Below are 12,301 nucleotides of genomic sequence, written 5' to 3'. Positions count from 1 at the left end.
AGGGTTTTCCCACATCTTATAAACTCCCTGCGGCAAAAAGGATTATTTTGAAGTATTTACACTATCATTTCTATAAAAGGAATGCAACGCCTTTATATATATACCGGTATATATATATATATATATTTATTTATGAAAAACAGATAGTTAAATAACCTTTTCTGATCTGTTTTTAGTTTTTATTTTCTGATTGTAGTGTGTTTTTTTTTTTTTTTTTTTTAATTTTATTTTAGTCTGTACGTGATTATGAGGGCTGCCATCTTCTCTAAGCTGCTCCTTTGTTCTGCTAACTGCATTCAGTGCTATGCTTTACAGGCAGCAGTTGTCTGCAGATGACCCATTGACATCTATGGAAGAGTTCTCTAGGCATTCTCTGTACCACAATACATCTTAGATATTACAGGGTCAGAGAGCATGGTTTAATGCATTGTTCAATACAGAGAGGAAGAATATTGATCAATAATGTCAAGATTGAAAAAAATTTAACAAAAGATAAGCAAGCTCTTCCAAGAGAAGTGTGAATGAATCCATGTTTTGAGCATGGTACTACGAACAGCTGCTATGTTATACGTAAAACATCTCGGCCATTTTGAGTAGCACCTTGACTCTTGTCCAAACTACAGCCCATTGTGAAATTAGGGAGTTGGTAGGTAAAATAATGGTACATTATTCTATACATTGTGGGGAAGTCAGCTTGGTAGCAGCAGTGGTACGGACCCAAACAGTCGAGACAGGGACACAAAATGTGCAGCAAACTGGCTTATTTAGAAAAAAACAGGAAAATATATAAACCTTAGCTTAAGGCACAAAATGAGCAAAACAAAATACAGCCTTAACTTGTGGCAAAAATAAAATAAATACCTCGTCTTGGCAACTAACTAAACAGAACTGATAACCTAACTATATACATGTGGCTTATTTCCAGTCACATGAACAAAATTAGCACAATATTGTCTCACCGGACTCAGGGTTACAGGACAGAACCACACACCTTCTTTCACTCCATGGATCTGCACTGCAATGCAGGATCTGCAGACTTTTTCTGGCCCAGTAATGAGCCAAGAATCTACACCAGGGCTGAGGCGTACTACAGATCCGCCCTGGACCACACATATGTCAGAAACCTGGGACTGATATATCTGGACTCCAGCACTCTGCCTGTATCCTTCTCACAACATATATACATATACATGGCTGGAATGTTTCATTTTAATGTAAACTCTGTATTTATATGGCCGTTACTATAAACAGTTGTTTCATTTTAAACTGTAAGGCATTTAGGACATAGAGGCTATAGTTGGGTAAAGATGGCCCATAGACAAGGTAGATGGCGGACAATGTCTTGTAGCAAACTTGAAAGCCTGGCCTAAATGGCAAGTTTGGGGCTTGCCTTTAAAGGGGTTTTCCCACAAGAGCAAGTTATTCCTTATCCTTATAGGAAAGAGGATACACATGCAGATGGTGCACTCACTGCCTGACCACTGTCCATACTGAATGGGGGACTATTCTCCTCAGCAGTTGGACCTCCACTGATTTGCAAGTTTGTTCCATGTCCCATGGAAAGGAGATGTCTTTCTTTAAAGGGATTCTACCATTAAAAAACTTTTTTCTGTGGATAACACGTCGGAATAGCCTTTAGAAAGTCTATTCGTCTCCTACCTTTAGATGGGATCTCCGCTGCGCCGTTCCTTAGTAATACCGTTTTTTACCGGTTTGTAAATTAGTTCTCTGGCAGCGATGGGGGCGGGCCCCAGCGCTGAAAATGCGATGAGGGTGGGCCCCAGCGCTGAAAATGCGATGTGGGTGTCCCCACCGTTGCCCAAGAACAGGATCCTGCGCCACCTCTGTCTTCTGCTGGATCCTCCCCTTCTTTCTTCAGCAGCGTCACCTCTGTCGTCTTACACTAGTAGAGCTGACTGCACATGCGCGGCCATAGTTCCGAGGCCGCAATTGCGAGCATGCGCAGTCGGCTCTACTAGTGTAAGAGCCAACAGAGGTGACGCTGCTGAAGAAAGAAGGGGAGGATCCAGCAGAAGACAGAGGTGGCGCAGGATCCTGTTCTTGGGCAGCGGTGGGGACACCCACATCGCATTTTCAGCACTGGGGCCCGCTCTCATCGCATTTTTAGCGATGGGGCCCGCCCCCATCGCTGCCAGAGAACTAATTTACAAACCGGTAAAAAAATGGTATTACTAAGGAACGGCGCGGCAGAGATCCCATCTAAAGGTAGGAGACGAATAGCCTTTCTAAAGGCTATTCCGACGTGTTTGCCACAGAAAAAAGTTTTTTAGTGGTAGAATCCCTTTAATCTAAAGTGTATAATCTTCTTAGCTCATTGATTAAGTCTTCAATATTCTTATTACATCTGGTTATATGTTTTCTTATATTTATTTCTTTTGAACCTGCATTAGGGCTTGCTAGCCAGTACTCCCCATAACGAACCTAAATGACCAGGTGATAGATTGTGTGTATTTTATTGATTTGAATAACTCTGTCTTTGAAAGTTATAAAATACATATGGTCAAAATCTGTCCTACAATGACGTTTAATATAAAATGTGTCTGTCTGTCCTTAGATCTGGTGTAGAAGTCTTACTCAATGACTTGGAAATTTCTAAAGAAGAATTTTCTTTTGGGAGATCAAAAATATTTATTCGTAACCCAAGAACGGTATGTTGAGATATTTCCATATTGTATGCTTAAAGAAGAAGCAAAGTTAATATTTTATGGACATGTTTTGCATCTTTGTTACTGGTTATTCTGCATTTCAGGGACTTGAAATGCATAGTAATGTGAAGCCGCTCCCTAGAACTTGACTTATGTTGTTGTTTCTGCTACAAAATTGAGGACATCTTTTTGCTCTCTGATACCATTTAAGGTCTTTTGCAGATTTTAATAATTATGATTCATTTCATGTAAAATAAAACAACTTTACAAATAGAATGTGACTACAAACAAGCCTTGTGCAGTCTGATCTCCCCCAATTCTTACTAAGGGAGCGTTCACACTACCGTCGGTGTCCGACATGTAGTGTCCGCTCAAAATCTGTCACGGACACTAGGAGCGGACACTAGATGTGTCCGTCACACCTGTCATTCACTTGAATGGGCATCGGGTGCGTTCTTTTGCACTCCGTGCCCTTCCTTCCCTGTCCGCAAGAGAAGATGTCCGACTTCTCAAGCCTTCTAAAGACAGTATCTAGCAGTCATTTCAAAATGAATGTTATTTAAACCTTGTGTTTCCTATTTGGTGTACTGTTTGTTTGTAAAAAGGCTATTCTAATCCCTGCCTTTCTTTAGCTTTTATCCTATGCCATTTTTTAAATACAGACTTTATTCTTATATGCTAATTTTGTGCATGGAGCACAGGGGGCGTTCCCCTTGTGCTGCAAGCACAGCACACATATCCAATAACCTTCCTCCTCTGGCTGCTACATTCTCCTTTATGTGTAGATATCCTTCTCTTTTTATTATGCGCTGTGTAGGAAGCAGTACTTCTCACTACAGCGCATGCAAATCCCGCGCATGCGCTGTACAGTACACTATATAGCACACGGTATACTGGATATGACAATGGTGTGCTCAGAGCACAGAGGGAAACTTGGACAGAATACGGACCATATTTTGCAGCTGGCCTTATGTTAAAATCAGGTGGAAGATCTTAAAGGGGTTTTCTGGTCAATTGTAATGACCTATCCTTGAGGTCTGACTTCAAGATTCTTGCCTAGCAACTTTCTCAGCCACTAGGATAAAGATAGGTAATCAATATTGTTTTCCTGGAAAACCCCTTTAACTGGCAATACAGAAAGGTTTTCCTGAAATCTTTGTATAGGCCCATATTATTAAATTACTGTAAAATTTTAATGTATTGCTCTAAAATCATGTACATGTATTAAAGGATAGGTAACTTTCCTGCAAATTATTGGCCAAATTGGTTTAGAAAACCTGGTAGGCAAAGACAAATGTTATGGTCACTGGCCCATGAGAGTACAATACGTTATAACCAATGAACTAGTCATAAAACATGAATAAAATAAATGGCTGATCTGCTACTGTAGGCTTTGCCTGATATAGCATATTAATTGGGGTTTGGGAAGTTTACTATAAGCGATGTCATATTGATAAAGCAACAATGTGCCTACGTTAAGCCTAGATATTCACAATTTATGATATGCTTTCCACATCAAACTTGCTATGAACTTTTTTTTTTTTTTTTCTAGAAACTCATGGTTTTTTTGGGGGGGCATGCAAAACCCATTTTATCTCTCAATAAATTTGTAAACTACTAACATGTCATCCCTATAGCTGTTCAAACTTGAAGAACTGAGAAAGGAACGTTTAGAAGACCTTGCCACTCTAATTCAGAAAATCTACAGAGGATGGAAGTGTCGCACTCATTTCTTACTGATGAAAAAGAGTCAGATTGTTGTGGCCGCCTGGGTCCGGCGCTACCTTGTAAGTTACTCCTTTTTATACTGTGCTGTAAAATGCGTTTTGTACTTGACCTTTTTCTGACCATGACTTTGGCAGTGGCAACCGTCTTGCATCCCAAGATCATTTTCATTCTGCAACATTGCATCTAATGAGTGAATGCTGTGTAGTCTTAAACTTAAAGGGGTTGTCTGCCTCTTTTTTTTTTTTTTTTTTTTTTATTCATTTTATACTGCTGCCAGTGGGGCCAGAAGCATAGCAAACCTTGACTCACCTCTCCTAGGATCTCCATTTCAGGCGCCAGCAGCTCAGTTTATCTGTATACAGGTCCCCATTGATTTCCTGTTGGTTTAGCAGTCTCCTCACACAGTCTCAGTACTCAGCAGCACTTCTTCCTCTGTGATGTGCTGTTTATGAAGAGGTGACAGCAGAGTGCCGTGATCGGCTGCAGCAGTCACCTGGCCAAAACAGCACGGGAACCAGCATACAGACAGTCAACTTTTCTTATAACTCTGTGATATTCCATTCCGAGGTTGCTCTTCTTTTTAGAGATCAGTCAGATTGACAAGGGGTATGACAATGCACTGACTAGGCAGTATAAGGCTAACGCCCCATGTAGTGAGCCACAGCCAAATAAGACTGTGGGAAAAACTATGGCGGAAACTAATTGCATATGTTTTTCTCTGCATACTCTCTGCCTGTATTATACCTATACAGAAAAAGCCAGCGTCTCTGTAGGTATAATTGACATGATGCGATTCTCAAAAAATGTGAGCATTTTTGACATCGCAGGTTTTCTACTGCAGATTTTTTTTCCTGATATGTGTGTGTGGGATTATCCAGAATCCTATCCACTTTGCTGGTAAAAATAAAAAACACCTCTCCCTAAGAGTACACAGGGACACCCCAAAATGGTGACCCCAGGTGTCAATTTATTAATAAAGTTTTAGAAGAAATAATATAGTAAAGTCACAATGCAGATTTAAAAGAAAATATATTATAAATCTATTCCAAATTTGTTTCATGGTGAGCACAGTTAAATCTTTATAGCAAATAAATGTTGTTTGTATAAAGAAAAGTTCTAGAATGTTTCAGTATATATTTTCTATATTAGTTCTTTACAGTTTTCTGCATCTCTTCTTGCTGTCATTATTTGCTTACTTCCATTGGATGCCAGTCATGTGATGAACAGTCCAGGGTCATGTGATGGACAGTCCAGGGTCATGTGATGGACAGTCCAGGGTCATGTGATGAACACATGGGTGCACAGCTTGTTACAAGGCAGATGTCTGATCACTGTGCTGTGACTAACAAACTGTGCACATTGTGTGTCCATTACATGACCATGGACTGATTTTATCCACTGGGAGTAACAAGACCAAGGAGCTATGCTGAAGTCTCACCTGAGCCTGAGCATATGCACCAGTGTATGGGAGCAGTGTGGGGACTTAGTAGTTTGGAGCAATGGCGCCACCCTCTGTGCTCCAGCTTGCTAATTAGTATATTGTGAAATAAACAAGTATCCCAATGGAGGTGGGAACTTTCATGGAGGAAAAAGAGTAACGTGAGCCTGAGTTATCAGAGATCCTGGTTTAATATGCTTCACCCTGGTAATAGACAAAATTCTGGATTAAAATGTAACTGAGTGTCTACAAGATGGACTGACAATGCCTGCTTTGTAAGATTTTCCATTATTATAATCTGTTTTGCACACACACATTTGGCACCGATAAATGTATTTTCCACATTGTCCTGCCTTGTTACAGTACAATACAGGCATATTGACATTGTATTATATATCATTGTCATTAAAACCACAAATGTCTCTGCAAGTAAAAATAGAATTCCGCTGTCACCCAAGCTGCTGATCACTTTCTGATGTGCTGCTTTTACTCTTTCCAACAGCAACAAAATAAGTACAAGCGGATTAAAAGTTCCACCATTGTGGTGCAGTCCTATACAAGGGGGTGGAAGGTGAGTCGTCTTATTCTGATTCCCATGAACTGATAATTGCAATTATTACACATATTGCCATATGTGTTTTTTGAGTGGATCATGATAATCGGACCAATTAATCATCGTTATCTTGGCATGAATCACCTTTGAACTATTAGTAGATTCTGAAAGTAGTATTGTGTTATTGTGTGAATATCCAAGTGCTTACAGGACAAGATGAAGTTTCTTAGTAACATTTTTTTTGTCTGTTCCGCTTTAATTAACTAAAATATAATAACTCCAATAAATCTGGCCAAACTTTTTTTATTTCTTGCATAGGCACGGAAGATCCTTCGGGAGCTTAAATACCAGAAGCGTTGCAATGAAGCAGCTACAACAATTGCAGCGTATTGGCATGGAACGCAGGTAATGCAACTAATACAGTTCTTCTATAGTTCCCCCAAACATACAGGTGTCTCAGTAGCCTATGAAGAGAACTACTTCTCAATTAACCTTTAACTTACTGTTACAAATCAATAGCAGCACCGAGTGTTCTCGACACCCTTTGGTATCTTCACAACCTGTTCACCTGGCTCATGGATTCCTGCCACAACCTTATCTGCTTTCTAAGCTTCTCTTTAACCTCATTTTCAAATGCACTACAGGCGCGAAGGGAACTGAGGCGACTGAAGGAAGAGGCTAGAAATAAACATGCTATTGCTGTAATATGGGCTTACTGGCTTGGACTTAAGGTATTTCACGCATACATCCAAACCACCATCACCCATCAGTCCTATAATCGAACTAGATACTAACAATCCATTGACTCTGAAAAGTGCATGCTCGCTTCATAAGCCATTTCCTATAAATGGCCCCCATCATGGATGCATGCTTGCTCGCTTAATCTTATGACTGCTAGAAGCGATTATTAAGCAGTCAATCCTAGTTTTAATTTTTATTAATTAGGCTTAGTGCATGGATGATGAAGAATTTAGTAGCATGTGCTTGGAAAACCTAACATAGAAATCGTACAAAATGCTAAAACTTTGTTTTTACCCTGGTATTTTGTGAATTTGCATAAAGGAACTTCCATCAGAATCAGATATAGATTTAATTAACTGTAATTTTATTAATCTTTTATATAATAAGTTGTAATGATTCACTTGTGATCATGTATATTTTTCCGTATATGACATGGCATACAATGTGGAGGAGACTATGGAATGACCCACACCGGGTTATGCTGACCTGGTGCAGTGTGTATAACAGGAAAAAAAAAAAAGCTTTTCTTTTGTAACTTGTAGGTTCTCAAGACTGCTCTGATGCTATGAAGGTAGTTTTCACATTCTCACAAGTAGTATCTGCTACCGTGCTTAAGCTGACAAATATAATGTGGAAAAATGACGACCGTAGTACTGCAGCAGCCAAACATATGTGGCTCCTAATGCATGTTTGCAGGAATTGACAGATGAAAGGGATTATAATGCAGAATCTGACTACACAGGTTTTTTTCTGTAGTCTGTAACCATGGAGACATAAGTACATAGGAACTGTAAACGCAAAATGATATATTTTTTTAGTCCAAGCAATTTTCTATATTAAATGCATTAGCCTATAAAGTGTAAGTAAACAGCATTTTGTGTCCTACTCCAGTCTTAATAAACGCTTGGGGCTCTCTGTACCTGTATCTTTAAGAGGCTCGGGGGCCGTAATAAACCAGGGGTTCATCTATGTTCCAGAGTGGAAATCTACTACAGTCGGAAACTAGCGTAGATTTTGCGACTTTCCTGCCAGTTCTCTGGGAGTTATAATAAATATGTCGAGCCAATGTGTCTTTGCTCCCCCCTGCCCTGCTTTTACAACATTGTGAGCGAGGCGAGGAATGGGGGATGTGGCACGTCTTTGGTGTAAGAAAGGGCCTCGTACCACATTGTCACTCATCTACGCCAGAAAACTGGTGTAAATTAGATGATAAATTCTGCATTGATCATACAGGGACACAGCTCGCCGTTGTGTTGATTGGTGGGGGCTCCCTCTGTAGTTATCAGACATTTATCCTGTGCACAACCCCTGTAACATAGCGGTACAACAGTGCACATTTTTGGGGTCTTGTCACAACACCCCCCAACTCTACCATGTATTGTTGTAAAGTAAAATGGCACAAAACATTTCTAACAATTTTTGATCGTTTCAAGCTACAACAAAATCAAATCTACTCTCAACTTTAAAGAAAACCTTAGGCTATGGGTTTGTCCCATAATATGAAATTTATAATGAGAGTTAAGGTGAGCGTTATGTATGAGGCAAGGTTCACATCCATGCCAGGATTCCATTTTTCTCATCTGTCAGAGGACTAAGACTGGAATAACAAACTGAAGAAATAGCAGATGCAATCGGAGCCAGAAGGACCACATTGTCTATAATGGGGTCCGTCAGATGTCTATTATTTTAATAAAAATCATTAGAAGAAAAAGTCTAGTTTGCAGTCTGATACTTGGACCCTGAGACGTCCTGCTGAATTGCACTTCCATAATTGTAGAACAAATTACTGCAGGAGATCTGGGAAACTGCAGCCATAACACAGATGCAACAATGTGTCAATGAAAATAAAGTAGTGACACTCCGATAAATAACTGCACAGTCTGTATACCCAGCTTCAGATGTAAACTGCAATCCAATAAACTTCATGTCTTCCCAGTTCCAGTATAACATCTGACATTGTGTCTCCAGTCCAAAATCCAGAATGGTGTTTCTTGTGTTACAGACTTTTCTTTGTCTGAAATACTTTCTCATCTGGGAAGTTCTTCTGGTGAATTTGCTTTCTGCTTCCAGCTATGTTTCCATTCAATATCTAAACATTTTAGGCTCGGAGGGAATTGAAACGCTTGAAGGAGGAGGCTAGGCGTAAGCATGCAGTTGCAGTCATTTGGGCTTACTGGCTTGGACTAAAGGTACTTCCTCTTCTGATGTCAAATCAATGTGTTACTAACCCCGATCTCTGTGATTGATTCGTATCCTGTCCGTGTCCAGCTGCTTGCTGTGGTTCTTGCACACTTTTGAGCATGGTATAAAAGCTGATGAGCATCTAAGGATAGGTCATACATTCATTTCATATAGAAGGAAGCATTAACCACTCTATAGGGGTATTTATATGTAGTCATAACACTTAACACAAAAACTAAACAATTGTTTTGTATGAAATGACAGAAACCAAGTATTGGTGACCTCGAATTCACTTGTACAATACTGCTAATGCCGGTACTGTATACGCTGAAATACCTACTGCATGTACTAATAGTCTGTATGTTTGTGAGTGACTATATAACATCAGGAGTAAATCCATGACTGCCTTATTACATAAGACTCTAAGACAATTGATCTTCATACAATCCAGTTGTCTCTCGAGCTACTTGGGATATGCAGTTATTACTACATCTGGATTTTTAACTATTTTATTCTATTCTGCTGCTTATTCAGCTGCTTAACATGTCCACATATGTATATTACATGCCCAACCAAGAGGAGACCAATGTAGTTTCAGCATTGTACAGCACTGGGAAAGGAAACTCTCATGGTGAACATTTGTCCTTGTACCCATTGGGACTCACAATATAAAATCTTTCTCATATAAGGGCAAACTTCATTCTAAACTAACTCACCTACCAGTCCGATTTTGAAGTGTTTGTGTGGGTTTCCATTTGGTTATGTATTCAAACACATGGAGAACACTTACACTTCATGCAGGTATAGCCCTTGGTCAGATTTGGACCCAGAACTCCAGCGCTGTAATGCAACTGGACCACTGTACATCCCGTTTTTAATAGCTATTTTTTACATGGGGTCCTTATATGCCTGACCAAAACACATGTAGCAGAAGGCTGTACAGTTCACATTGGTGTATTTTTTGTTTTATTTTTTTTTACATGGTATAATATATTTTGCTCTTCTCAAAGTTTTGCACACATTAATATTAATATCATTGTTTTGTCCTTGTTAAAACCTTTCTTTAATTAAAGTCTACAGCACCAATTCTACCCCTCTATACTATCTACTACCTGATCTTCTATTTTTTTTTATCACAAATTCCACTGCTTTGTATCTTTATATTTCATTGTTTATGTCAATGTCATTTATATAACTGTACATATTGGAAGTACAGGTTATGTGATTTATTCAGTACTAAGAGAACTCTGTAGATGTAATAAGATATATAAAATATAAGATGTCATAAAAAAATGCATGTTGAAACAAGATGTGCCATGTACTGAAACCAGGAGTACAGGATTTGCTTATTTGTGTGTCACAAGGATTTGTGATTTTCTAGACCATAAATTTCTAAGTGACGTCACTGAGGCATATTTTTATTGCTAGTCACTGGTTTCCTAAACCTCAGCTCTGGAATTCTATCTCGCTGGATTTGCATATTACTTCTACTGTGTACGTCTAGTATTAAGGGAGGGAGAGAATGTTATATGTTGTAGATGACTTGGCCTAAGCTTCATTTTACATTACATATCAGTGATCTCTTTCATTGTAGCATAGAAAATAACCACAATAAGTAGAAGCAATGGCATTTTATTGTAATTTGTATGTTTTCTTCCTCTTTACATGCTTAATTGCAGCTATACCTTCACATCCATGTATTTGTCATTCATTCCTGAAACTCAACAGTGTGATGTCCTTTTGTTCTGTGTGTTTTATGTGTCAGATGTTGTTATATGGCAATTGTATATGACAACTAACCATTGTGTGTTCTTTAATCTTTCTCCCAGAACACTTTGTGATCATACATGCCTGCAGAACCCCTGTCATCCTTCTGATGTGTGTCGGGACCCTCTTAACTAAATAAATATTCCATTAACTTTGATTTAATTTTTTCTTATACTTAGGTACGTAGAGAATACCGGAAATTTTTCCGTGCTAATGCTGGAAGGAAGATTTATGAGTTCACAATACAGAGAATAGTGAGTATTATATACCACACACCTATTGTGTAGTCTTGACAAACTGTACTGTAAAAACGTATAGCTGTGTAAACACACAAGTCCTAAGGCTGAATGCATGTTACAATGTTTCTCCATCAGCTCTTTGACTTTTATTTTAACAATTTTAGTTTTTGTAAGGGGCAGTTTACAGGGGGTTTTCAGTGAATATAGCCATATTTAAATTTGTAGCCAATTTAACATTTAATCTATATTTACAAGCATAGATATTTAAAAATTTCACAGTTTTAAAGATTTTCTCTAACCAATCATTCCTGGTTTCTGACAAGTGCCTGAGCATAGAAAGCTTCTGCATTCATGGTCTTATCCGTTGGCAAGATCAGACTGTCACAACTAAGATGGCTAGAGATAATCTTTAAAGGGATTCTATCATTAGAATCCCTTTCTTAGCCAAGAATATGTCAGAATAGCCTTAATAAAGACTATTCTTAATCTTACCTTTCTTTTTCTGATCCACGCCGCTGTTTCTGAGAAACTTCTTCATTCTTTCATATGTAAATGAGTTTTCAGACAGCACTGGGGGGCGTTCCCCTTTGCTCAAACAGCACAGGGGGTGTCCCCTGTGCTGTTCGAAATCTCTCTAGTGACGCCTCTGTTGCTTCTGCTGTATGTGTCACTGGCCACATCTTCATCCAAAAGCGCCGACTACGCATGTCTGTTGGCCATTTTCCTGTGGCCTAATGGGCACTCATTTAAGAGGCCACAGGAAAATGGCCAACTGACTTGCACAATAGGCGCTTTTGGATGAAGATGTGCAAAGAGGCGGTTGCTAGAGGGTCAGCAGTGGGACCGCGCTTGTTAGGGCAGGATTAAATTTTTGTGGGTGCTAGGGATGATTTAGGCTAACACCTCCATTTACCCATCATTTTCCCCTGTTTTTGTGAATACATGGCCCCATGTGCATTTGTGTTCTACCAACAACCGCAACTGGTAA

General features: G+C 39.2%; 2 protein-coding genes across 3 annotated transcripts in view; both read left to right on the top strand.

Moving 5' to 3' along the window:
• Positions 1-12,301, top strand: part of PTCD1 (pentatricopeptide repeat domain 1) — a 221,409-nt gene that overhangs the window by 184,065 nt on the left and 25,043 nt on the right. The gene's annotated exons all lie outside the window — the stretch shown is intronic.
• The window catches only part of MYO1B (myosin IB), a 127,048-nt gene that overhangs the window by 103,334 nt on the left and 11,413 nt on the right, over positions 1-12,301 (top strand). The window contains exons 19-25 of one of the 2 annotated variants that reach the window (XM_075285248.1): positions 2,576-2,669; positions 4,304-4,453; positions 6,335-6,403; positions 6,704-6,790; positions 7,030-7,116; positions 9,229-9,315; positions 11,254-11,328. In XM_075285248.1, the coding sequence (XP_075141349.1) occupies positions 2,576-2,669; positions 4,304-4,453; positions 6,335-6,403; positions 6,704-6,790; positions 7,030-7,116; positions 9,229-9,315; positions 11,254-11,328 (649 nt within the window). The remainder of the gene's footprint in view (positions 1-2,575; positions 2,670-4,303; positions 4,454-6,334; positions 6,404-6,703; positions 6,791-7,029; positions 7,117-9,228; positions 9,316-11,253; positions 11,329-12,301) is intronic. The other variant, XM_075285250.1, reaches the window with a different exon arrangement.

The sequence above is a fragment of the Leptodactylus fuscus genome, chromosome 8 (assembly GCF_031893055.1).
Source record: "Leptodactylus fuscus isolate aLepFus1 chromosome 8, aLepFus1.hap2, whole genome shotgun sequence".
Taxonomy (NCBI): domain Eukaryota; kingdom Metazoa; phylum Chordata; class Amphibia; order Anura; family Leptodactylidae; genus Leptodactylus; species Leptodactylus fuscus.
The sequence above is the reverse complement of the archived record's forward strand: the minus strand, read 5'-3'. Positions and strand labels throughout refer to the sequence as shown.